The sequence below is a fragment of the Heterodontus francisci genome, chromosome 24, assembly GCF_036365525.1.
Source record: "Heterodontus francisci isolate sHetFra1 chromosome 24, sHetFra1.hap1, whole genome shotgun sequence".
NCBI lineage: Eukaryota > Metazoa > Chordata > Chondrichthyes > Heterodontiformes > Heterodontidae > Heterodontus > Heterodontus francisci.
In genome coordinates this window covers 49,614,719-49,641,483 of record NC_090394.1, presented here as the reverse complement: position 1 = coordinate 49,641,483, position 26,765 = coordinate 49,614,719, and the positions used below count along the sequence as shown (strand labels likewise).

The following is a 26,765-nucleotide window of genomic DNA, read 5'->3' as shown; positions in this document are numbered from 1 at the left end:
GATGCTGGAAATCTGAAATGAAAACAAGAAATGCTGGAAATACTCAGCAGGTCTGGCAGCATCTGTGGAGAGAGAAGCAGAGTTAACGTTTCGGGTCAGTGACCCTTCTTCGGAACACATATATTATATATGAAGACTATATGCCTGGGAACCAGGAAGAAAGGTAAGTTTTGGTTGCCTCGCCGGGGGTAATCGGTCGGGCCCTGGCAAGGCAAGGGTGGTCGTTTGGGGGTAAGTGTGGGGCATATTGGGTCTTGGGGGTGGTTGGGGTAGCAGGGGCAGCCCTTCATCGGGCACATATCTGGTTTCGTTAGGCACTTCTCCTGGCTCCAGGACGCCTGCTTGCCACACATAAAACCCACGTGGAGGCTTGATTGGCCTGGGGCAGGTGTGCAATTTTCCGCCCTGCCCTACATAAAGGGTGGTGGGAGCGGGTCGGGAAAGCCTCCCACTCCATTTTATGCCCCTCCCCCCCCCCCCCGTCACCATCCTGCTTGTTGGGGGAGTGGCATAAAATTCCAACCGTTAATGCAGTAGATTTATGCAAGGATATAGCAACTGTTCAGAAAATGGATGTAACAACAGAACGGGAGATTGCCAAAGCAATCTAGGCAGAAATTAGGAAGACAGCAAAGTGGTCTGCAGCAATTACTTTTATTTACATTTATGTTGTACCTTCAATGTAGAAAAACATCTCAGGTTAATTCACGGAGACAAATGGAGAAATGAATACTGAGACCAATAAGCAACGATGAGGGATGATCAAAGCTTGTTCAAATAGATAGGTTTTAAGGAGAGTCTTATTTGGAGGTAAGAGGTGGAGCGGTTTAAAGAGCGAATTATAGAGCATGAGTTCTAGATGACTGAAAATACAGCTGCCAATGATGGGGCTAAAGGAACAGAGAATGCATGATACTGGAGTCAGAAGAATGGAGAGTACAAGGGAAGGTAGTATGGCTGGTGGAGGTAACAGATAGGGAATGGGCGAAGCCATAGAGGTATTTAAACAGCCCAAACTATGTAGATAGATGAAGTGTTTAAAAAAGAAAGCGATACTTCAAGGAATTGAAATGTGATAATCAGGGATAAAGTAGTCAGGGACAATAAGAAGGATGAGGGAAAATTTTAAATCTTTCATAGAGCATGTCAGTGACTGTTAGTATAGACAATGTGAGAAGTAGATACTGTATTAGCTTAGATTAAACAGTAACTTAGTCGTAAAAGAAGAGTTGAATCTGGGTCTAATTTTGCATTAAGGCTGAAAATTAACTTTAGTGTAGAAAGCTTTAAAACAAAGAGCTATAAGGACTGTTAATTGAAAAGCAATAATAGAAAATAAAACAGAAGTTGTTGAAATTTAATCAATGTGGAAAGAAAAGATATCCTTATGAGAAATATACCAATATCTAGACCACAGTGGCTAAATAAAGAATATAACCTGATAAACAAGTACACAAGATCAAAGCAAAAAATGCTGGAAATACTCAGGTCTGGCAAAGTCTGTGGACAGAGAAACAGAGTTACAATTTCAGGTCTGACCTTTCATCAGTTCAAAGGTCACAGACCGGAAATGTTTGTTCACTCTGTTTCTGTCTCCACAGATGCTGCCAGACCTGCTGAGTATTTCCAGCACTTTCTGTTTTTATTTCAGATTTCCAGCATCCGCAGTATTTTGCTTTTACACAAGATCGAAGCCTCAGGTTTTAGTGGTAATCCACTGTGCTGGATTCAGAACAGTCTGAAAGTAGTTGTAGATGAATTTGGATCTGCTTGGAGATTGGTCACAAATGGTGTACCAATGGCATTGATGTTAGAATTGTTACTCTATTAATGATCTAGATGTAGGTGTTGAAAATCACTTACAATAACTTCTCCCACTGTTACCCCTGGAGTCTCCCGAGGATCTAACCTTGCCCCCCCCCCCCCACCCCCACTCCTATTTCTCATCTGATTGCTGCCCCTCGGCAACATCATCCGAAAACACGTAACGTTCCACGTGTAGACTGACCACACCCAGCTCTACCTCACCACCACTTCCTCTCTCAACCTCTCCACTGCCTCTGATTTGTCTTGTTGCTTTCTTCCAACTAAACATTGGAAGACCTAAGCCATTGTCTTGAGTCCCTGCCATAAAACCTGGTTCCCTAGCCACCGATTCCATCCATCTCCCTGGCAACCATCTGAGGCTGAACCAAACCTTTCACAATCTCGAGGTCCTATTTGAGCCTGAGCTGAACTTTTTTTAAATGTGTTTATTCATGGGACATGGATGTCGCTGGCAAGGGCAGCATTTATGGCCCATCCCTAATTTCCCTTGAGACAGTGGTGAGCCATCTTCATGAACCATTTATCATGTTACATTTGTCTGTGTTAAAAGGCTGGACACAGGCCCATTCTCTCATTTTATCTATATCTGCCTGCAATATTTTTTATATCCAAGATCCTTATACGTGCACTATCTTTGTGTCATTTTCAAACTTGTATAAAAACATTCACCCAGGACACTGAGAAAGATGAAGAAGTGCAATAGCCCTAATACTGATCCAATGGGACTCTACTAGTGACTGGCTCCATGCAGAGCCTTCACTATTAATAACTACCTTCCAGTAGGAATGAAACCAATTTCCCTTATTGAACCCAAAATCTGCTCACCAATACCACAAGAATCAACCTTTCTTAGTAATCTTTTGTGCAACACTTAGTCAAAGTTGTTTTAAAAGTCTAGATATATTAGCAAGTCTAGATATATAGCACCCAATTCCTGTACTCTGTGGTGAATGGGTAAGTGGCATGAGTCATTTGAGGTCGGGAATGGTGAAAATGCTTGAGGGTATTATGCAATTGTTACCTCTATTCCATTGCCCACCTGGCCAGCCTCTTCCATCTTCCATAAACTTGAATTCGTCCAAAAATCTGCTGCCCATATCCTGACTCGGACCAAGCCCCATTCACCCATCACCCCTGTGCTTGCTGATCTTCATTCTCTCTTAGAATGGCAGTGTTTCAATTTTAAAATTCTCATCCTTGTTTCAAATCCCTCCATGGCCTCTCCCCTCCCTATCTCTGTAACCTCCTCAAGCCCTACAGCTCTCTGAGATTATGTGACTTGGTGTCAAATTCTGTTTGATAATGCTGCTGTGAAGTGTTGTTGGGATGTTTTACTATGTTAATAGTGCTACATAAATGCAAGTTGTTGGGGGTCGGGATCACAGAGACCATAATGAGGAGTAGCCAGTATAGATTTAAAAACTTGGTCATGTCTCACTGATTTGAAATGCTTGGGAAGTGACTAAACTCATGGATGAGACAATCTAGTCGATAATTGGACTTCCAGAAAGGCATTTGATAAAGTTCCAGATGTGAGTCTTTCAAAGAATTAGACACACATTAGGTCATAAAGCCCATGGAATTAGCCCCAAATTGGGTAGTTGAATTGAAACCTGCAGTGACAGTAGGAACTAGAAGCTGATAGTGAATGGAAAAAACTCTTGGAGGCAGTGATCAGCTGAGATGCACAGAGATCTGGTTGGTGTAACCTGAGTGCTTCTGTAATACTTGGAAATTTATTGAAGTTATGTGGCCAGTTGATAAGTATAAGGAAACACATCGTTCTAAAAGATCTGGACAAATTAAGCAGAAGAGATAAAGAACAGTAAATAGATTTTAATATAGACTACCAAGCAACTTTCTCTCTATGTTGTGTGCTGCACAGCAACCCACAAGTTCCCATACAGACCGAATACAAGTCGGTCGCTTTATGTTACCATGAGTGCACAGTCACGTGAGAATATTTAAAGGGCCTGCCCATTCAATGAATAGGCTGCACACAACAAAAATAAGAGGGAATGTTCCTACCAGGTCTCCCATGCCATTGCTTCTAATATTGCTTCAATAAATCTATTGTACATTGTTTTATTATGGCTGCAGCATTAAGCTCAAGTAAACAATAAAGTATTATTTTGTTTCTGAGGTGCAGTTGTGTTGAATGTGGTATGCCCCTTTAAGCTAACAAAGCCTAATTTGTGTAATCGCTGTTGGTGAGGGATGTTTGCAGATCAGCAGTTCTTGTAAAGAAGAGGAAGAACCCATGTTGAAATTCAACCAATGTGTGCTAGGCGCTGGACTTTTAGGAATTCTTTGATTTGTCTGCTATTTCGCTGGGGTTTCCATGACTCTTATGAAAGTTATGACAGCCAAATGGGACAGCGCCTGTGGAAATTCATCCCCATAATCCTAAACATTTTTTCTAAAAGATTTCCTTAGCCATCTTCCATTTATGTGCGAGACTGAAGGAGGAAGTGGGATTTACAAACAGCAAGCCTTGCCACACTCTGCAAATTGTTTTTCTGTGCGTTGTATGAATTCTCTGGAATTGTTGGTGCTGGTGTATGTTGCAAGCTATAGCCTGCTACCTTGGTTCACAGTGATTTAACTGAAATGCACCACAAATTCCAAGCCCAAGGCTTTTTACATAGATTCAGATCTCCAGTGGAAAGCATTGTTTCAGGTCTTTCAAATACAGAAGATTTTAATGTTGAAGTTAATCATTTAGAATTTTTTTGCAGACATTTGTTAGAAACTTTATTGCCAGTTGTAAGTTCTCAGTTTAGTAGAGAATCAAAGATAGGGGCCAGCAGAATTTGGAGCAGTTTGATTGATTCTCCTTCTGCGCTTTACAGGTAGGTTCTGCTGACTAATCATGCTTGATTTGTTGTTTTTATATACCCTGTTAATTGAAGATTAGAAGTTTGCGCACTGTCATTGTATTCAGTTGTTATTTTACATGCCTGTTCAGTAGTGATTTATTATTGTGAAGTGTGAAGTGCAAACATCTCATAGAAATTTGCTTACATTTCGGAGTGATGGATGAAATGCAGACTAGATGCAAATCTGTGGCCTTCCCATGGTGAGTCAAAGGACATGCTAAAGTTTGTCATTTAAAGTGTGACCAGAAGCTAGTATGATGCTGACACAAAGTACACACTTACACACAGGACTTTTATTATAGACAGATATCTGTACATATGCCAGTCGATCTCCCACAGCATTGATCACTGTCAGGCAGGATCAGGATAATGATGGGAGAATTATATCATGGAACTTCAATTTGAATCAGTATTATGTTTTAAAGTACAGATATCTCTGTCTTTCTGCCCAAAAGTGAAGGATGTTTCCGCCTGGTTAATGTACAGTTGGTATGTGCTCCACTTACTGTCAATGTAAGGTAAGAAGAGAACGTGCTTACTATTTGGATAGCTATTATATTAACAAACTGGAAATCTACTTCAGTGTTAGGTAATCCAGGAAAGGCAGAATGTGGGCATCTTGAAACATACCAATGATGGAAATTGGTTTATCTACAACTCCCTCACTCTTTCCTGTTTTTATGTTTCTGCTTGATTGTCTCCCCTATTTTGTATGTCACTATATAGTTTCTATCCTATTCACCTTTCTGTCTATCTGTTTATCTATCTATCTATCTATCTAGTTTTTCTTATATCTAATCATCTAAATGTTTGCACTCACTCTTTCTGCCTCACTCAAATGCTATCCCTCTTTCTCCTTCACTTGCACAATGTATGTCTGTTTCTCTCTTTCCCTCCCGCACTGCTTCTGCCTCTCTATTACTCATTCACACAGACTCTCTTTCTCTCTCAAAAAAAAATCAGGCCTGGAGGATAGTTTGACTTCCAAAATTTACCCCTCAAAAGATTTCATGGTTCGTGCTTTACTCTGTTTTAATGTCTTTAGGGAAAAGAAGCTTATTAATCTGAGAAATGAGAGGTTTTCATTACTGTATAGATTATCTCCAGAGAATTATACAGATACATAGAATCATTGATGGCTACAGCACAGAAGGAAGCCATTTGGCCCATAGTGCCTGTGCTGGCTTTGGAAGAGCAACTTCGCTCACTCCCCCATCTTTTCCCTATAGCTCAGCAATTTTTTTCTGTTCAATAATTATCCAATTCCCTTTTGAAAGCTATGATTGAATCTGCCTCCACCATATTCTCAGACACTGCATTCCACATCCTAACCATGCACTGTGTAAAATAATTTTTCATGTTGCCTTTGGTTCTTTTGCCACTCACCTTAAATTGGTGACCTCTAGTTCTCGACCCTTCCGCCAATGGGAGCAGTTTCTCACCATCTACTGTCTCCTGACCCCTCATTATTTTGAATGCCTCTAACAAATCTCTCAACCTTCTCTTCTCTAAGGAGAACTGTCCCAGCTTCCCCAATCATAACTGAAGTCCCTCATCCCCTGAACCATTCTTGTAAAGCTTTTCTGAATCCTCTCTAATGCCTTCACATCCTTCCTAAGATGTGGTCCCCAGAAATGGACACAATACTCTAGTTGAGGCCAAACCAATCTTTTATAAAGGTTCACCATAACTTCCTTGCTTTGTACTCTATTAAATGCTGGGAGCTGGGAGCTTTACCAAGGTAGACAAACACTACACCATGCTAAGTATTTTGGGCACAGTTGTTTGCTGAGAGTTCTCGTCAACTGACAAAGATAATTAAATAATTGAATATATCTCAAGGGCATTTGTGGCATCTCACCTTGTACAGACTAGAGAGACCATATTGAGAATATCGTGCAGTTTTGATGATTGTACTCAGAAAATAGTTTGAGGGGCATCAGAATTGGGCAACATGGATGATTCTGTAAATTAAGGCTATAAACGGTGATACAAGACTTGCAGAGCTGATCTTATTTATATTTGATCCAAGAATGGCATGATTCAGGGTTTGATGATATAGATGTAAGCAGGCTATTTGACTTGCAATGTGAGTCCAGAATTGAACACTGATTTTAAATTATCAAGAAATTTCAGGTACTAGAAAAATGTTTTTCTTCAGAGTGTTCATTCTGTAAAACACATCTTTACTAATAACAGTTGATACTATGTCAATGAACTTCTTTAAAAAGGAGCTGAATAATACTTTTTGGAAAATAGGATCAAAGGCTACAGTAATAATTATAAACTCAGATGGTGAAATGCTTGAAGGGCCTGTTTCTGTGTTGTATAACTCTATGACTCCAAACACAATGGGTGGTGTGCTGCTGGGGTTGAGGTGAATGTAAAGTGCAGCTTGACCATCAGGAAGGTGGAGATGGATGAATACTTTGGGGGTTTTGTTCACAAAGGATTATTACAGAACTTTTCAGGAGATTAAATAGACAGGCTAGTGTCCATGATGTGGTCAACTGTATATGGTCAGCAAAAATAATAGTCTTGAAAGGCATTGTTAATTGTGCTTTTCACTTTTTTAACCAAAACAAAGTGGCACACTTACAACAATGTCCAATTCTGGGGAAATTCTTATTCTAAACACGGATGTGGTAATGCCTTTCTATAATCTCCCATTTGTCGAAGGATTTCGCTGCCAAATTTCAAGTGGCAGAACATCACCTAATTATAAAAAACAGTAGATGGCAGAAGTTATAAAACGGCAACACATTTAGAAACAATTACATATCATCCATTGTGAAATAGGCAGACAACACTCTGTAACTTTTGTGATATTTTGACTTTATTTGTTATAAAGTATCATGCCACTTGCATTGGTTTTACTAAATGCTGAGATTGTGTGTTTGCATTGTCAGTGACTTCTTTATGCAGCATGAAGACTTACTTCTACTGGGTAATGGTCACTAACTGCAAGGGTCTGTAAAGAAAGAACAACAAATTGTTATTTCAGTCTCTGTTTTTTCTCAGCTGGTTGTGTCCACAAAGCCCCGGCCCCTTCACTTGGGAGGTCAGAGTGGATAGAACTGTAGATTGCTGTTTAACTGTGGTCACTTGGTACTGCCTTTTCAAGGTAAGTGAGATTTCCTTGATATTGCTGTTTCCCTACCTCCAGATACCATCACAAATCTTTTAATTTAATAACAGACAAGTACTGGTGAAACTTGCTTGAGAGGGTAACTGAGGTTAAAGCTGGAAGTTAACGTTAGCCAACTAACTGGGAGTTAAACGTACCCTAACCAGATCTCCCAAGGCACTAGATAATGAGGTCATGGTTAATAGAAAGGATATTTCCTCAGGTACCAGTATATTCTAACATATTGAAAGCCATTTGTGATGCTTTTGTCTCAATTAGGCAATTGAGTAAATGGGTGATTTTATGTTCACAAATATCCCAATAAGCAAGCTTCATCTGTAGAAACATTAGTTCAGAAACATTTCATTAAATGGTGCAAAATCACTTGAAAATATTTAACATTGAGCATTTGCAATAAATAGTCAGCACAATCAGGTAAGTACAGAACATGCTGTCAGCATGACAAATACTCAAAAAGAACCTGTCCTGCAAAATGCTTCTATAAACTGCCATAATTGAGTTAAAAAAACAGTTTCTGATACATTTACAGTTCAAGTTCTCAAATCGAAACTTACCATTTCATTATTGAGATTGAAAACTTTACCGAAATTGTAAATAGCAGTTGATCCATCAATTACAGCATTTTTCATTTCTGAGCCAACAGCTATGATTCTGGAGGGGGGGGGGGGTGGAAATATGTCCATTACATAAAGGAAATGAATATCTCAAAATTACTTAACATACCTGGTTTATTACAGTTGAGAGTTCATAGTCAGCCTGTTCTATATATTTTAACTGAGAACTCTATTTCATGCACCTTTTGATGAGTTAGTGATGTGGCACATTAAAAGAAAGAACTTGCTTTTATGCAGCGACTTTCACAATCTCAGGACGCCCCAAAGTCCTTTACAGCCAATTAAGTACTTTTGAAGTGGAGTCACTGTTGGAATGTTGGGAAACACCCCAGACAATTTGGTCCCAAAAACAGTCATGAAATGAATGACCAGGTTATTGGCCAAGCGACTGGGAGAAATCCCCTGTTCTTCTTCAAATAATGCCATGGGATTTTGTACGTCGATCTGAGAGGGCAGATGGAAGCTTGGTTCATCCAAAAGGCAGCACTCCCTCAGTAAGGCACTAAAGTGTTATCCTGGATTATATGCTCTAGTCTTTGGAGTGGGGCCAGAACCCAGAACCTTTTGACTCAGAATGAGAGTGCTACCACTGAACTAAGGTTCACACCTCTCTTTCCAGTTTGTTGGGTCTACCCTCAGTTCTACTGTTACCTATTCAATCATAGCCAGAGATTCTCCACAATGCCATTTTATAGATCATTGCTGATCTGTACCTCAATTCCACTTGATCCAAATTAATTCATACTCATAACTAACAAAGATATATTGATGACAGTATTAAAAATTGCATTTTACCCTCCCAGCATCCACAGCCTTTAAGGAAGTGAAATCTAGCTTTCCACTACCATTTATGTGAATAAATGCTTCCTGGTTGCACTCCTGAAGGGCCTAGCTTTAATCATAAGATCATTTCCCCTTGTTCTAGATTTCCCCACCAGAGAAAATAGTTTTTCTTTATTTGCTCTACCAAATCATATAGAATTATCTTATGAGGAAGGATTGAGCAGGTTGGACGTATACCCACTGGAGTTTAGAAGAATAAGAGGTGATCTTATTGAAATATATAAGATCCTGAGGGGACTTGACAGTGTGGATACTGGAAGGATGTTTCCACTTAGTGGCGAGACTGGAACTCAGAGGATGGTTAGTCTGTGGAATTTGCTTCCTCAGAAAGCAGTAGAGGCTGGGTCATTGAATATATTCAAGGCTGTGTTAGAGAGATTTTTGATAGACAGGGGAATTAAGTGTTATGGGGCGGGGGGGTGGGGGGGTGGGGGGGGTTGCTGCTGCTGGGTGGGGGGGGAGGCAGACAGGAAAGTGGAGTTGAGGCCACATTCAGATCAGCCATGATCTTATCAAATGGCAGAGAAGGCTTGAGGGGCAAAATGGCCTGCTTCTGCACCTAATTTGTATGTATGTATTACCTAAAGTGATATATAATGGTGCGGCAGGTTGTGAGGTCATGCTTGTGATTCACAAACAATGAGCTCTCAGTTATAGCTGTGCCATCAGGTAGAGGATTAGAAAGAGGAGGTCTTGCACATGGCCTAGCAGTTGGTTGCAGCTCAAACTTCTTGCCCATACTTTGGAATGGGGCATATTACAGACAGTTAACTTGAGGCAGAAGAGAGAATATTTATATAAAATAAGTTAGAAAAGAATTAGAATCTAAGTTTGCAGTAAAAGAATTCTGTCATGTTGAGGCAAAATGTACAACTTTCCCTCCAGTCAAGATCTAACTTTAACTTGGTCGTCATTGAGTTCCCACCTATTCTTGAGGATCACAGATCAGTGTTAGTGAAACAAAGGCAGAAAATGCCAGAAATACTCAGCAGGCCAGGCAGCATCTTTGAGAGGGAAACAAAGTTAATGTCTCGGGCAATGACCTTTCATCAGAATTAAGAAAATAAATATGACTTCGATAAGAGTAAGAAATCTTTGGATTTCTACCTGAGCCACGAGGTAATTTGTATAGGGATAACAGATCAGGGAAGTAAATGTGTGGTTGAAAGACTAGTGTGGGAAGGAGGGGCTCCGTTTCATGGGATGCTGGCACCAGTGTTGGAACAGGAAGGAGTTGTACCAACTGGTCGGATGGCTCCACTGGAACGGGAATGGAACCTAGCAGAAAGGATAGATAGGGCTGTTGAAAGGACTTTAAATCAATGGTGGGGTGGGGAGCGGGGAAGAGATGGTCCGCGTGGAAATAATAGGAAAAGAGATGAGCAAAGATCAGAGTACAAAAGGTGCTAAATATAACAAATACTCTGAAAACAGTTTAAAAAGTAATAAAATACCTGCCAACAATGATGCAGGAATGATGAAAAATAGCATATTAAGTTGCCTATATATCAAGGGAGAGAGCATCAGCAACCAAATGTGTGATAGGTGAAGAAGTGTGAAAAATACTCCACCTGTCTAGATCGACAGGGTGAAGATAGATACTCAGGTAAGAGTACTTTACATAAGTGCATGTGGCATAAGAAATAAAACAAATCATTTAGAAGCACAAACTCAGCTAAAGAAAATGATATACTAGCCCATTACGGAGACTATCATTTGTGTTCCATTACAGGCTGGAAGACGGGGTAGGGGGGTGGGGGGCAGGGGGGAGGGGAGGAATTCTTCAGTTAATGTCATAGGACCCTGATTAGTGTATGTATGAAGCTCTTACCTTAATCCGCTGGCCACTTCATCCACTGTTAAAACCAGTGGTATTAAATTGGGAGTTTGGTGGAACGGAGCGGGAAATGAAGCTGCCCTATTTTAACTGCTTGCTTGCTCCATTCCTGCCTCATGGATTGCTAGGCTTATGCAGACTGGTGTTTAATAATGTTGGGTAAAATCACAATAGCCTTCAAAGTGAAGGATGCTGAATTTGACATGATATCATAAGCAAATTATACTAAATAATTGGCACTAACTATGAATGAATGACTAAAACAGTGCTTTGGACAACAGGATGTTCAGTGCAATAATCCCATTTGCCATGTCATATGGTATATTTAGTAATGTAACAAAACATTATTGTCAGAATTATGTTTTACCTATCATAAGCACATTTTGTAGCGATGTTAGTAGTGGTATCTGCAGAGTCCGGGATAAGCCATTGAAATTGGCTATCCTTGCGTAGGCGAATGTCAGCCCAGTCAGCTGGTTTGACATAAGAGCAGGCTGCATTAAGATCACCCATGATCAGCATGTTCTGTGTGGGCCATAAATGAAGATGCATTATTTTAACTCATGACTATTAATGCAATAAATCTTCGGTCATTAATATCTGTAGATTTTATTCCTTACGTCAGTTCCCAACTTCCTTCTAGCATCAAAAAAGACATCGTACAGGGCATCAATTTCCTTTATTGCTAATGAAGGTGACGTGTGCTGCGGCATGATAACAAAGTCATGAACGGCTAAAGAAAGAAAGAGGATACAGAAGGGAAATATGTAAATCCAATACTCATAAACATTTAATCTTATTCACTTTCACAAGTGAAAGAAAATGTCACCATTTTCTACAGAAATAGTGACAGGAAGAACACTGAAGAAATTGATCCTTCTGGATCTATTCTTGTGTTCAAATAAACTTTTGAAAACAGAACTTTAAACAATAGTTTGAAAACTAACCTTTATCCCATCTCACTCACTGGAAGGCTTCAGGCTGGTGTTCCCTGGACAACATGACCTGGAGCTCTCGCTAGTTTGCACAGTCTTTTCAGCACAATTTGCCTGAAATTGGCTAAGCTCACCACTACCTTCTCAAGGGCAAGTAGGGATGGGCAATAAATGCTGGCCTGGCCAGCGACGCCCACATCCCATGAAAGAATTTTTAAAAACCCATGCAAATGATTGCCAAATTTCAAGTGCAAATTATGTCTAACGCAAATTAAGCTTCTGTGATCTTTTGGGCAAGTTTAAAAATCAACATGTTGGAAGCTGGCCCTGCCCACAAAACTGTCCATGCCCCAGATTAAATGACTCAAAATTCTATCCATTTTCAGGCCTTCAAGGAGGCCCTTCAAATTCAGCTGTTTTTATAGGTGTATAGAAGATTAATAGGCACCTTTCAAAAGCTCAGATAATTTACTGAGAAACTGACTACTGTACACCAATGAAACTAGCTTTTTGTTTTATTCTTTCATGGGATGTGGGCATTGCTGGCAAGGCCAGCATTTGTTGCCATCCCTAATTGCCCTTGACAACTGAGTGGCTTGCTATGCCATTTCAGAGGGCAGTTAAGAGTCAGCCTCATTGCCGAGCGTCTGGAGTCACGCGTAGGCCAGACCAGGTAAGGACAGCAGATTTCCTTCCCTAAAGGGCATTAGTGAAACAGATGGGTTTTTTAACAACAATCAATGGTAGTTGCATGGCACTACTATTGCTGAGACTGGCTTTCAATTCCAGATTTTTTTTAAAAATTAGTTAAAAGAATTTAAATTCCACCAGCTGCCATGGTGGGATTTGAACCTGTGTCCCCAGGGCATTAGCATGGGCTTCTGGATTTCTAGTTCAGTGACATTACCACTATGCCTCTGTCTTCCCAAATACTTGTTTAAGTCATTTTCAAAGAAATGATTATTAAAATCAGGTTACTCAGGTGGTGAACGAGAACTGATTAAAGATGCTTTTTTGATGAACCTCATTTTCAGCTGTATTAATACAACTACACCACTCTTAATATATCGACAAATATTTTTAATTCCAAAAAAAAATTCTAAAGCACTGCACTGGTTCATGATGGATTTTACGTGTAGTGATATGCAAATGAATTAGAATGGAACCTTGAGTAAAAAAACACTTCTGAAAACTAATGCAATTTTGACTGAAATTTCTGCCCGATTGCTGATTTGAGTCCAAAGAATAAACTCTTGGACCATTTATCTGTCCCAACCATGCTGAAGTATGATTCAAGGTGACATCCCTAATAATGTCCCTTCCCTCATTCTCAGCAAAACACTTCACTTTTCATTCATTTTCAGTTTTGAAAACAAAGCTACCAAGAAACTCCACTGTGAAGGTCTTTTTCCTATTTTTGTATTGCAATACAGAAATACATTACCTGAATAGGGTGAGGAAAATTTCACAAGAAATGGTTCACGACTGAAAATGTCATGACCACTATCCTCAGAACCATCATCGTAGAGATAACTGTTGATCACGGACACCATTGTGTTTCTGTTCAGATGAGAACAGTTGTTATTACAAAGGCACAGGGAGAAGCTTCTACGCTCTACATTCTATACAATGAAAAATTGTTTCAATGAAGCTTTCCAGTTAAACAGTCATGAGTGTACCTGTAAATAAAGAGGTATCTCTCTTTATAGCTGCTGCGTCCAAGTGGATCACTGGCAATGTACGAGTAGGTATGTGCAGAGGGACTGGATAAATATCAAAAAGTCAATGATATATGGAGAAAACCCAAAGTAAACAAGCACTTACACATGTAGACTGATTAATTTACATCTCCTGGGGCTCTTTGTGATGGATTCAAATTAGTACTATTCGAAAAAAAAACTTCACAAGAAATTAAGACTTAGAACATAAGAAATAGGAGCAGGAGTAGGCCATTCAGCCTTTTGAGCCCGCTCCGCTATTCAATGAGATCATGCTGATCTTGTACTTCAACACCATTTTCCTGCACTTTCCCCAGATCCCTTGATGTTTTTAATATGACTTGCAATGGCTGTTTCCCACATATTTGACCTGGCCATCAGTAAATGTGTCTTCAATAGCTGGTTAAGTTATTAAATCAAATAATAGCAAAAAAAATGTGACAGACTGGATGAACTGCCCAGATTTTTCTCTCACACTTGAATTTGCTGATTGGAATAAACACAGAGTCACCACCCCGAACAACTGTTGGCAGATGAGTCAGTCACCTTTTTCAAAGTAAAAGTTCCAACAATAAAAGCCCCAATCCATAAGAGGATTGTTTTTCCCACCCACCCACTAGTGGCTAGAAAGAAGTAAGCATTTTCTTTAAGTAATTATTCATTTGAACTCTACAGTTTTTACTATACAACCACTTCAGGGCGTGGGAAAGAGATATTTTCAAAATTTGTGAAGTAAAGACAAATTAGAGTGAGTGAATAGAAATACTCAACAAACAACTTAAAGATCTGTTGGTTGCATATCTGTTGGGTTAAACATACTTATGGCAGAGCAGAATGTGGGGTGATGTGTGTAGCTTATGTAATATGGACTTGCCTAAACATCTATACTATGCAGGGTGTATGCACAAGTATGAAGTGTATAAAAATTGCACTCCTTGACTAGAAAGTGGCCCAGCTTGGCAGTCAACTAGACACACTCTGCAAAATTCGGGAGGAAGAAAGTTTTCAGGAACAGGCATTACATATCACTCATAGGTTGCGAGGAGTAGAGAAGCAGGTATGAGAGACAGAGCAGAAAGCAACAAGTGAGCGTGGAAAGGGGTTCACCTGTGGATCTGGATTTGTCTAAAGCTGTTTAGGTACCAGTGCATGGACAAAAAGGGTGACAGGCGTGGTACTGAAGAGCAAGTTATCATTATGGAAATATTACAGGCAGCAAGAGCAGGCAAGTGGTGGTTATGGGGGAATTCCATAGTTGGGCATGGAGGTGGTGGGTATGTTGTGATGGGAATCACACCTGCCAAATGGAAACATATTAATTTTTTAATATGGGACACTACTTGAGATTTTTTTCTGGGCATTGCAAAGAACTTGTTTAAAAAAAGAGTTGACCAGCTGAAAACATGGTTGCACAATTGCATTCAGGCCTAGCTGAGAGACAGTTGAATAGAGAGACAATGGGAGTGCTCACTGATTCAATTAACAAGATTGGTCTGGGCAATAGTGATGATCAACATCCTCTGTCTGTGTTAGAAGCAGAACTCCACCCCCACCGAGTGTGTCTGGAAAGCTTTGAAATCAACAACCCTCACAGAAGCTGCTGTTGCAAACAAAGAGATGGTCACATGACCTACCTGCTGGTAGAACTGGGGGCTTTTTCAATTGTGCCTCACAGAAAGGAATCAGACTGCAATTTGAACAGAAAGAAGAAGGAAGGTCTCCCTTTCTCTGTCTCTCTCTCCAGCAAAGTCCCAGGAAAACCACGGTGGCAGTTTCTACGTTTCAAGACTATGGACAAAGCATATCTTTGTGTGCATCATTCTCTTGTATACTTGCGAGCGTGGTTCCGTTGCGCAGTTTAGCAATTATAACCGAGTTAGAGTGATAAGGCTAATAAACTTAAATCTTTCCTGTTTAAACCTAAGAAAAGCTGTCTGATTCGTTCATTTGCAATTGCAAGTAGAGAATAATGAGCAAAGATTCACTGAGGTGGTAAGCTAAAATCACTGTGTTTTAAAAGGTAAACCCTGTTACGGCCAAACAGGAAAAGGGTAAGAGGGGAGCCTGAGACCCATCCTCATAACAATGTTGTAGGTGTGATCCAGAGCCTTAAATTTCTTTAAGTATCATGTGCTCAACCAAACGGAGTGAAAGTTTAGGATTGTTAACACATGGCTAGAAGGATGGTGTAGAAGGGAGGGTTTCAGAATAATGAAACTATATTTTTGGCCAGGGAAGACTGGACAGACAGGATGGCCTTTATCTTAACCAGTGTTATTGTGGAATGGATAAATTGGGCAGTGAGGAAGAGTTAAATAACTTGAGGGGGGTGGTGGGATGGAAAAATACACACTGGGGCCAGAATTCTATGCCCCCCCAAAGAAGGGGATGGGGGGGGGGGGTGCGTAGAATGGAGCGGGAGGCTCAGGGGGCCCTTCCTAACCGGCTCCCGCCTCCACCACCACTTTACGCAGGGCAGCAACGGCAAAAAAGGCCTGCTCACCCCAGGCCAATCAAGGCCCTTAAGTGGCCAGTTAACGGCCACTTAAGGGCCTCTGCCCACCGCCATGGGGATTTTACCCTTGGCTGGCCGGCAGTCCAGGCCCGAGAAATACCGCCTGTTAAACATTGGCAGCTTTTTGACAGCCTGGCGGCATGGCCCTCCTGATCAGGCACCTTGTGCCCAATAGAGGGTTGCCCCCGATGCCCCAACCACCCCTAACGCCCAAGATCCCCGTCCCTGTCCCCGTCCCCCCCAATCAACCACCCTTGCCTCGTCGGGGCCCAACCAATTGCCCCTGGCGAGGCCCCAAAAACTTACCCGTTCTCTGGGGCTCCCCAAGATCCTCCATTCTCAGCTGGGTTGCAGTCCCAGCAGTGGCCACCGCTCCTGAAGGCGCTGCTGGGACAGAGAGCTGCCAGCCCGCTGATTAGCTGGCAGATCCATCAGGCAGGATTTCCTGCCTCAATGAGGTGGAAGTCCCACCTCAGACCAATTAAAGGCCTGGGGACTGTAAAAGGCAGTCCTGATCCCCAGGCCAGGCGAAGGCGGGTTCGCCACTGCCTTTTCAGTTGGTGGACTGCTCCCATCTGACGAGAGTAGAATTCAGCCCTGTAAGTCAAAATGTGTGAGAAAAGGACGAGCAGGACACCTGGAAGGATGGGGATAAGAGTTTTTTTCATACAAATCCACATAGCATAAGAAATAAAATAAGTAAGAAGCACAAAAAGTGTACAATGTAGTACCTATTACAGAGACCTGACTGTTAATTGTTTGTTAAATATTTTAGGCTATAGGATTTTGAGGAAGAACAGGAAAATTGGGAATGAAGGAGAAGCGATATTGATAAAAGATACAATTGAAGTGGTAGAAAGAAGGGATTTCAGAGTAATGTTTTTAATTAGTATGTTAAAAGAGAGTGTTAATGGGCAATTCAGACCATCTAAAGATGGATGCAGGATCAACTGTAATGAATAATAAGTAAATTGTTTTCTATTCCAGAAAGCCAGTTGGTGAAGGATGGAACTGCAGTCAATCTCTACACATTTCAGGCTGAATTGTGCTGAGCTCCCAACGTCGGGCTCCATGGCGGGGGTGGGGGGGAGGGCAGAAGATCGCTGAGGCAGCGGCCTGCCACGGAATCCGACATTGGGATTGCCGGGCCTGATCTTCCCAGCGGCAGCAAGACTCCGTAACGCTCAAACCCCAAACCGCCAGGCGACGGGACCCAACTTTAAATATTTAAATAAAGGACATGAATAAATTAACGTACCTTTCACTGCAATCTTGCCAGCTGTCCACGATCTTCCCTGTGGCAGCCAGCACTCGGGCGCCTTCACTATCCCGTCCAGGGAAAGCTGATGCCACCGAGGTGCGGAAGGGGGGAACTTAAGATTTTTAGTTTACTGGTGGGGGGAAGGGGTGACCTCTGCTTCAAAGGGCTTCAACTTTGCAGGTCTGGCAATGCTTTAAAAATGGCGCCAGCCCCTGTGCAGAGGCAGCTCATGCCAAGTGATTGGGGGAGTGGGCAGACTGCCTAGCATTTGCAGATGAGCCGTTGTGCACTAGATTACGGCAGCATGGCTGCACACAGCCACATCTGCCATTTTTTCTGCCTGCCGCCGCTCTGGGAAGCGGAAGAATAAAATTCAGCCTTTTCATGTTTATTTACAGAGCTACACATTACAAGCATGCACCTCCTAACCCAACAACCACAGTTTAGACTTTGTCTAAAGGGGGCTTAAGTGAATACCCAGTTACTGCCCACCAGGTGCATACAATTAAACACAATTAATATGCAATTAAAAAATGAAAGACTAATTAAGTGAGTAGTTGGTTTTCATTTTCACAATGGAGGAAGACAAAATATCAGTGGTATAAGAGAACTTAAAGTAAGTTAAGTAGAGGAACGCAGTTGGATTTAATGTAAGTAAAAGAAAATGCTGTCCAAGCTTGTGAACGCAACCACTTTCTGCTTTAACAAGCCATGCAGGTAACGCTCCCTTTGCTACAGACTAATGTAAGTCAAATGCAGTTCTGCGGTAAATGATGACGGAATTTCTGGGGCCCTATTATCCTGTCAGTTGCGTACCTGCATCACTTCGAATACAGGCCCATTTTCTGCTGAAAAACATTTGTCTTTTATGAAATTTGAACTCAAATTTTATTTCTATTCAACTAACAGATCAAGTTAGGATGGAAAAATTGGGGTTGTTCTTCTTACAACAAAGGCGATTGAACGGAGATTTAATAGATATGTACAAGATTATGACAGGCTTGGATAAGATAGACAAGGAAAAATGTTCCATGAACTAATGGTACAAGGAATAGGGACACAGATTGAAGGCTTTGGGCAAGAGATGCAAGGGAAATATAAGGAAGAACTTTTATATGCAGTGGGTGGTAATGACTTGGAACTCGCTGCCCACAGGGTGGTGGAAGCAAAGACGATCAATGACTTCAAAAGGAAATTGTATGGCCACTTTGAAGGAAATAGACTTGCAGGGCTACGGGGATCGAGTGAAGGAGTGGGATTAACTGACTAGCTCTGTGGAGAGCTGGCATGGACTTGATAGGCCGAATGGCCGCCTCCTGTCCTGTAAATGACTCTAAAATGACTCTATGTGAATGGGAAAAATGAACCCAACTTCCGTTCCTGGTTCCCATGTTCATTAACATTGTTAATTGTTCTCTCTCCTCCTTCATATCTGACATCATCACCCCCTCCTCAAAAAAACTTGACCTTTCCATCCTTACGAACTACCACACCATTTCCAACCTTCCTCTCATCTCCAAAGTTATTGAAAGTGTTGTCTCCCAAATTTGTGCACATCTTTCCTGGCACTCTGTGTTTGAATTCCTCCAATCAGGTTTGTGCACTGCCACAGTATCGAAACGGTGTTTATCAAAGTCACAAATGACATCCTACCTGATTGTGACACAGCTAAACTATCCCTCCTCATCTTTCTCCACCCGTCTGCAGCCTTTGAGACAGTTGACTACACCATCCTCCTCCAACACCTTTCCTCTTCGTCCAGCTGTGTGGGATTGCAATTGCCTGGTTCCATTCTTATTTATCTCATCATAGCCAGAGAATCACCTGCAATGGTTTCTCTTCCCACAACCACACAGTTACCCCTGGTGCCCCCAAGGATGTATCCTTGACTCTCTTTTATTTCTCATCTATATTCCACCGCTTGGCCACATCATTCAAAAACACGGTGTCAGATTCCGCATTTACAGTGACGACATCCAAACCATCTCACTGCCACCTCTATCGACCCATTCACTGCCTCTAAATTGTTAATACTGCTTGTCCAACATCCAGTACTAAATCAGCAGAAATTTCCACCTACTAAATGATGGGAAGACCAAAGCCATTGTCTTCAGCCCCTGCCACAAACTCCATTCCCTAGCCACCTACTCCATTCCTCTCCCTGGCAACTATCTGAGGCTGAACCAGACTGTTCATAGCCTTGGTCTTATGTTTGACCATAAAATGAGTTCCTGACCACATAGCCGAACCATCATTAGGACTGCCATTTTCAACCTCCATAACATCGTCTGACTCTACCTCTGCCTCAGCTCATATGCTGCTGAAAGCTTTTTCGATGCTTTTGTTACCTCTAGACTTGACTATTCCAATGCGCGTGCTACTCATCACCCGCCCATGTACTACCCTCCATAAACTTGAGGTCATCCAGAACTCCGCTACCCATGTCCTAACTCACACCAAGTCCCATTTACCCATCACAAATATGCTCGCTGACCTACATTGGCTCTTGGTTAAGCAACACCTCATTTTTAGGATTCTCATCCTTGTTTTCAACTTGCTCCATGGCCTTGCCCCCGCCTATCTCTATAATCTCCTCCATCGCTACAACCCTTTGAGATATCTGCGCTCCTCCAATTCTGGCCTCTTGAGCATTCTCGATTTTGATCACTCCACCGTTGGCAGCCATGCCTTTAGCTGCCTAGGTCTTAAACTCTGGAATTTCCTCCCTATAGCTCTCCAGCCCTCTTACTCCTTTAAGATGCTCCTACCTCCTCATCTGCCCTAAAATATTCTTATGTGGTTCAGTGTCAAATTTTGTTTGATAACGCTCCTGTGAAACACATTGGGACATTTTACTACGTTAAATGTGCTATATAAATATAAAGTTGTTGTTGTGTTAATATAGACAAATTTCCAGAATCTGAGGGTTTCCACACCAGGGGATTAGAAGAAGCAAGTGAGGAAGAGCATGTATATTCCCTTAAAGAAAAAGGGTGGGACTAACAAATCAGAGCCCCTGGATGTTAATGGGCTTAAAGGAGAGGATAAAGAAAAAAAAGGAAGCTTATGACAGATACTGAGGGCTCAATACTGCAGAAAGCCTAGCGGAGTATAAAAAGTGTATGGGTGAAATTAAAAAGAAAATTTGGAAAACAAAGAGAGGGCGTGAAAAAATATTGACGAGTAAAATCAAGGAAAACCCAAAGTTTTTTTTATAAATGCATGAAGTGCAAGAAGGTAACTAAAGAAAGAGTAGGACATATTAGGAACCATAAGAGTAACCTTTGTGTGGAGGCGGAAGATGTTGGTAAGGTTCTGAATGAATACTATGTGCCCATTTTGACAAAAGAGGTGGATGATGCAGACATTGCAATCAGGGAGGAGGAGTGTGAAATATTAGAAAGTAATGTAGTAAGAGAGGAAGTATTAAGGGGTTTAACATCTTTGAAAGTGGATAAATCCCCAGGCCCATTCGAAATGGTGTTAAGGGAAGCAAGAGAAGAAATTGCAGAGGCTCTGAGCATCATTTTCCAATCCTCTCTGGCTACAGGTGTGGTGCCAGAGGACTGGAGGACAGTTAACATGGTACCAGTTTTTAGAAAGGGAGAAAAAAATCAGACTGAGTAATTGCAGACCAGTCGGCCTAACCTTGGTGGTGGGAAAATCATTGGAAAAATTTCCAAGGGACAGGATAAATCTTCATTTAGAAAGACACGGATTAGTCAATTAGTCAGCACGGATTTGTTAAGGGAAGGTCATGTCTGACTAATATGATTGAATTTTTAAAGGAGGTAACAAGGAGGGTCGATGAAAGTAGTGCATTGGATGGAGTCTATATGGAATTTAGCAAGGCTTTTCATAAGGTCCCAAATGGCAGACTGGTCACAAAAGTAAAAGCTCATGGGATCCAAGGCAAAGTGGCAAGTTGGATCCAAAATTGGCTCAGAGGTAGGAAGCAGAGGGTAATGGTCGATGGGTAGTTATGTGTGACAAAAAGGCTATTTCCAATGGGGTTCCACAGATTCTACTAGATCTCTTGCTTTTTGCGGTATGTATCAATGACCTGAACTTGAATATAAGGGATATGATTAAGAAGTTTGCAGACGATACAAAAATTGGCCATGTGGTTGATAATGAAGTAGAAAGCTGTAATTGGGCGGCACAGTGACGCAGTGGTTAGCACCGCAGCCTCACAGCTCCAGCGACCCGGGTTCAATTCTGGGTACTGCCTGTGTGGAGTTTGCAAGTTCTCCCTGTGTCTGCGTGGGTTTCCTCCGGGTGCTCCGGTTTCCTCCCACATGCCAAAGACTTGTGGGTTGATAGGTAAATTGGCCATTTTAAATTGCCCCTAGTATAGGTAGGTGGTAGGGAAATATAGGGACAGGTGGGGATGTGGTAGAAATATGGAATTAGTGTAGGATTAGTATAAATGGATGGTTGATGGTCAGCACAGACTCGGTGGGCTGAAGGGCCTGTTTCAGTGCTGTATCTCTAAATAAATTTAAAAAAAATATATCAATGGACTAGTCAGTAAACAGAAGAATGGAAAATGGAGTTCAATCTGGAGAAGACTAACAAGGCAAGGGATTACACCATAAATGGTAGGATTCTGAGAAGTGAAGAGGAACACAGGGAGCTTGGAGTACACGTTCACAGATCTCTGAAGGTGGCTGGACAGGTAGCTAAGGTGGTCAAGAAGGCATACGGGATACTTGCCCTTATTAGCCAAGGCGTAGAATATAAGATGGAACTGTATGAAACACTAGTTAAGTCACAGATGGAATGCTGCATTCAGTTCTGCCCACCGCAATGTAGGAAATAGATGATTGCACTAGAGAGGGTACAGAGGAAATTTGCAAGGATTTGGTCTGGAGAATTTTAGTTATGAGGAAAGATTGAATAGGCTAGGCAGTTTTCTTTGGAACAGAGGAAATTGAAGGGAGATCTAATTGAAGTGTATAAAATTATGAGGGGTCTAGATAGAGTAGATAGGAAGGTCCTATTCCCCGTTGTTGAGGAGTCCATAAAAAGGGGGCATAGATTTAGGGTAAGAAGTAGGAAGTTTAGAGGGGATTTGAGGGGAATGTTTTCAACCAGACAGTGGTGGGGATCTAGAACTCACTGCCTGAAAGAGTGGTAGAGGCAGTAACCCTCATAACATTTAAAAAGTACTTGGATATGCACTTAAAGTGGCGTAACCTACAAGGCTACGGACCAAAAGCTGGAAAGTGGGATTTGGCAGGATGGATGCTTGTCGGCTGGCATGTACGTGATGGACTGAATGGCCTCCTTCGGTGCTGTAAATTTCTCCAATTCAATGAAACTGTAGATTTGTCAGTTGTAATTTTCCAAAGTGCTCTATTTCAAAAATTGTGGCTTTGGATGGAAAGTTGCAAATGTCACTCTACTATTTAAGAGAGGGAGAAACCAGGTAACTACACACCTGCCAGTTTAACATCAATTGTGGGGAAGTTATCAGAATCTAGCATCAGTGACTGAACACATGTTCAAGTATCAGCTGAATAAAGAGAGTCAGCATAGTTTTGTGAAGGATGGGTCATGTCTGCCTAATCTAGTTAAAATCTTTCTGGAGATTACTTGCATGATGGATAGAGGAGTGCCTATGGAAATTGCCGAGATGAGCATTGAGAAGGCATTTGATATTGTTCTGCAGAAGAGATTACTAGCAAAAATGACAGCATGCATAATTGGATAACCTTGTGTTGGGTCAGTAATTGGTTTGGAGGTAAGAGACTGAAAATATGGATAAAAGGTTAATTCTCTGATTGTTGGGATATGATAAGTAATGTTCCCTGGGGATCTGTACTGGGACTTCAGCTTTTCACCATTTATATTGATGACTTGGATGAAGGAATAGACAGTTCCCAGATGAAAGTGTTAGGAAGCACATTAAGTTGAATAATTGTCACCTTAGAATCGTACAAGTTTTCAGCACAGAAAGAAGCAATTCCCTCCATCCCGTCTATGCTGGTTCTTTGATTGATCAACCCTAATCTAATCCCGCTGCCTCGACCTCTCCCCATTACACTGTATCTTCTTCTGCTTCTAATTGTTATCTACAGTTCCCTTAAAAGATGCAATTGTCTCTGCCTCAACTACTCTCTATGGCTGGAATTCTGTGCTCCAACAACTCAATGCAGAAAGTGTAGTTTCCCTAACCTCTCCTCACTCTTAGTGACAACTTTGTATTAATAAACCTTCATCACTGAATCCCCAACCAGAGAAAAATTATTTCAATATTCAATCTATTAAAACCCTTGACAATTTTAAAAACCTCCATTAAATCTCCTTTTAGCCTTCTCTAGTGGAAATAACCTCAAGTTTTTCCTATAACTATAGTTTCCCATCCATCTTATCTTATCATCCCGGTGAATTTATGCTGTATGCTCATACTCACAGCATTTCAGTATCCTGGAAAAACCATAGGCAAATAGTGAGGATCAATCCGTCATGATAGAAACATACATTTGCAAGCTCTTTGTGTCATACTTCATGTCGCACCTTATCGATTGTCCAGAAAATATTATTTTGGTATTTCAAGATATCGTCCAAATGTTATTACCACTTCTGTTCCATGTATTTCATTAACATTAAACAAATTTAAGGTTTTAGCAGCAACTAGATGACTTAAGAATTTGTGGCAACTGGTGAATTCCTGTTGAACCTTAAACTGCATTTTTTTTCTGGTCTTGTACAACACATACAGGCAGTATGTAGTAGATTCTGTCATGGGAATATTGGAACTGGTGTAGGCCATTCAGCCCTTCGAACCTGTTCCAACAGTCTATCAGATTGTGTTTCAACTGTACTTCAACCCCAGGAAAAAATTATACAAGATTTGTTTGTATCACTCTATCTCAGGTCAGTAGTACAATATACCTAAAAACATTCACAAATGTATCTAAATAATAGATGACTATACCTGTTGAGTTTATTCATTAGGGCCTTTACAGCACTCAAGTCTTCATCACGGACTTCTTGTATTAGGATAATGTCATACCTTTGAACAATCTGCAGATAAATAAAATGTAGTAATTTAATTATTTGGCATGGAGCAAGAAGAATTGTTATGTATGACTTAGAAGAATGAAACCTATCTTTTTTTTACATAGAACAAAATAAACAATAATCGTAGAATGAGAAGTATTGGTTTGGATCTTCGAACCTTGACATTTAATTTATTCTACTCCTCTCTGCCTCCTCATTTTATCACCTATTGGAAAGTTTTGTGAAATTGCTCCTTGTTCTCACATAGAAACAAAATTTTCATTCTTCTTTTAAAATTTTACAGATGAGATTAAAACTGGCTGAAGACCTGGAGATACGCTAAAGCCACCACTTTTTGTCTTCCTGTGCTACTCACTGTTCCCCGCCAACAAGAGAAAAAAAGGTTTGTTAAGATGTCGTTAATCAACTTTCAGAGAAAGGAAAATTGAAATGATCCAGTAAGAATAAACTCATCTACTGAACTGAGTTGATTTAAAGATGGAAAAGCTAAACCCAGGCAGACTATCTGTTTTTCTGCAATAGTTACATTAATTGGTTCAATATTGCTGTTGGTGGGAGGCATACATCAGGGAGCACAATCTCCACCTGAGAATAAATTTAATCATTCCTCTAATATTACTGTGATGCACACACTGGTGCTGAAGCAGCTCAAAACTGGTTGGCCAAGCTATATTTTAAATGAAGCAATATTGGTGAAAAGCTCTGATCTTCGCTCAACTTTGCATTTCACTCTCCTTCATTCAAAAATTGAGAATCATTGCAAGAATAAAGAACAACTGAACCAACCAAGAAATTAATATAAATATTAAACTTTCAGTACAAACTGCACGAGCAGATGACATCAGTATTGTTTGAAGCTTGGATTGTAGTTTACAGTCTACTGATAATTCAAAGTCAATTTATTCCACAAAAAAATGGAATTATCCAGTAATTTGAATTAAGTGACTTTGAATTAAGAGGAGTAGGTGTCCTCCTTGATTATGGTTTCAAAGCCCTGAGGTGAATTGCATGGGCAGAATTTTCCTGGCCCCATGATGGCAGGAGTGGAGGCAGGAAGAAAACGAAGAGCCACTTCAAGCCAACTCCTCAACACATTCCCGTCACCAGGGACGTTTCCCAGGGGAGGGACAACATGCAGATTGCCTGCCTACTGCAAGGCAGCGGGCAGCCAATCTGCATAGTTAAAGCCCAATAAGAGCACTCACAGGCATTTTGCTGGTGGTGGAACTACCATCCCGCTGTGTGGGAAGGCCACCAGCTTACTGGAGGCGACCTCCCTGTGGCAGTCCAGGGGGCCATCAGCGCCGGAGAATCCATCCCCGAAGAGGGGACTGCCGGCAACAAAGGACGCACATGCAACCCAAACAATGCCACTGAAGGGGTTTCCCCTCTAATGGAAGGGACTTGCCTGCTTGGCCCCTCTAAAAAATTTATTAAATTTCATCCCTCTGAGGGCACCTCACAATGGAGGCGCCCTCGCAATCTCCTAACTGCCTTAGCAGCGTCCACCTCTCTTGATGGGGCTTCCAAGGCTCTTGAGCTGCTGCCTGTGATTGGGCTGGCAGCACGGGAGCCCGCCCGCCATTCTTAATTGGATGGCCAGCTCAGAGGTGACTCAATTAGGAGGCTGCCTCTGGGAAAATAGCTCCCCTCGGTCTGCCTCCCAGCAGGTGCAGGCTCAGGATCCCCATTGGTACCTAAGTCGGGGTCTCAAAGCGCACGTGAAAATTCTGCCCCACACGTCAAAGGAAATTTGTGTTTGTAATGTCATGACTCTGAAATTCATGATTCAAAATTTGGGAATGGCTGTGTTATTGAATTGGAATGTACACGTTTGAGCGTTGGCTTCAATTTCCTGACCGTGGCTTGAAAATGACTATTAACCACTCCAGAGGTATGACATGAGCATTATTGCAGACAAGCCCTGATTGCCTATGATTCTGCCAATAAGGTTAAAAATGTCCTCTTGAACAAGCTAAGGCTGAAGCAATTAGCATTTCTCTTTGTTGCTATTAAAATAAAACAAAAAAATGGTGAGACTAACGACGTGATATCTAAAAGCCAAAAACAATCTCCTGGTTCCATTCGGTAATTGATCATATGTGTTTATATTTATCTCGATAACCTTCAATTCCCTTTCTGTTTATTATCCAACTTTA

At 41.3% G+C, this 26,765-nt stretch overlaps 1 protein-coding gene and 1 long non-coding RNA gene across 2 annotated transcripts in view; one reads left to right on the top strand and one right to left on the bottom strand.

The window, feature by feature from the left end:
- The first annotated feature begins 4,507 nt into the window (after window positions 1-4,507).
- Window positions 4,508-17,383, top strand: LOC137383678 (uncharacterized). Its single transcript, XR_010977434.1, has 3 exons — window positions 4,508-4,679; window positions 7,728-7,830; window positions 17,304-17,383. It is a non-coding gene; the product is annotated as an uncharacterized lncRNA (long non-coding RNA).
- Window positions 7,570-26,765, bottom strand: part of dnase1 (deoxyribonuclease I) — a 32,492-nt gene continuing 13,296 nt past the window's right edge. The window contains exons 3-9 of the mRNA XM_068056848.1: window positions 24,521-24,609; window positions 13,763-13,846; window positions 13,528-13,643; window positions 11,769-11,881; window positions 11,516-11,673; window positions 8,409-8,505; window positions 7,570-7,677 (exon numbers count right to left, since the gene is read on the bottom strand). Of these exons, the coding sequence (XP_067912949.1) occupies window positions 7,624-7,677; window positions 8,409-8,505; window positions 11,516-11,673; window positions 11,769-11,881; window positions 13,528-13,643; window positions 13,763-13,846; window positions 24,521-24,609 (711 nt within the window). The 3' untranslated portion in view covers window positions 7,570-7,623. The remainder of the gene's footprint in view (window positions 7,678-8,408; window positions 8,506-11,515; window positions 11,674-11,768; window positions 11,882-13,527; window positions 13,644-13,762; window positions 13,847-24,520; window positions 24,610-26,765) is intronic.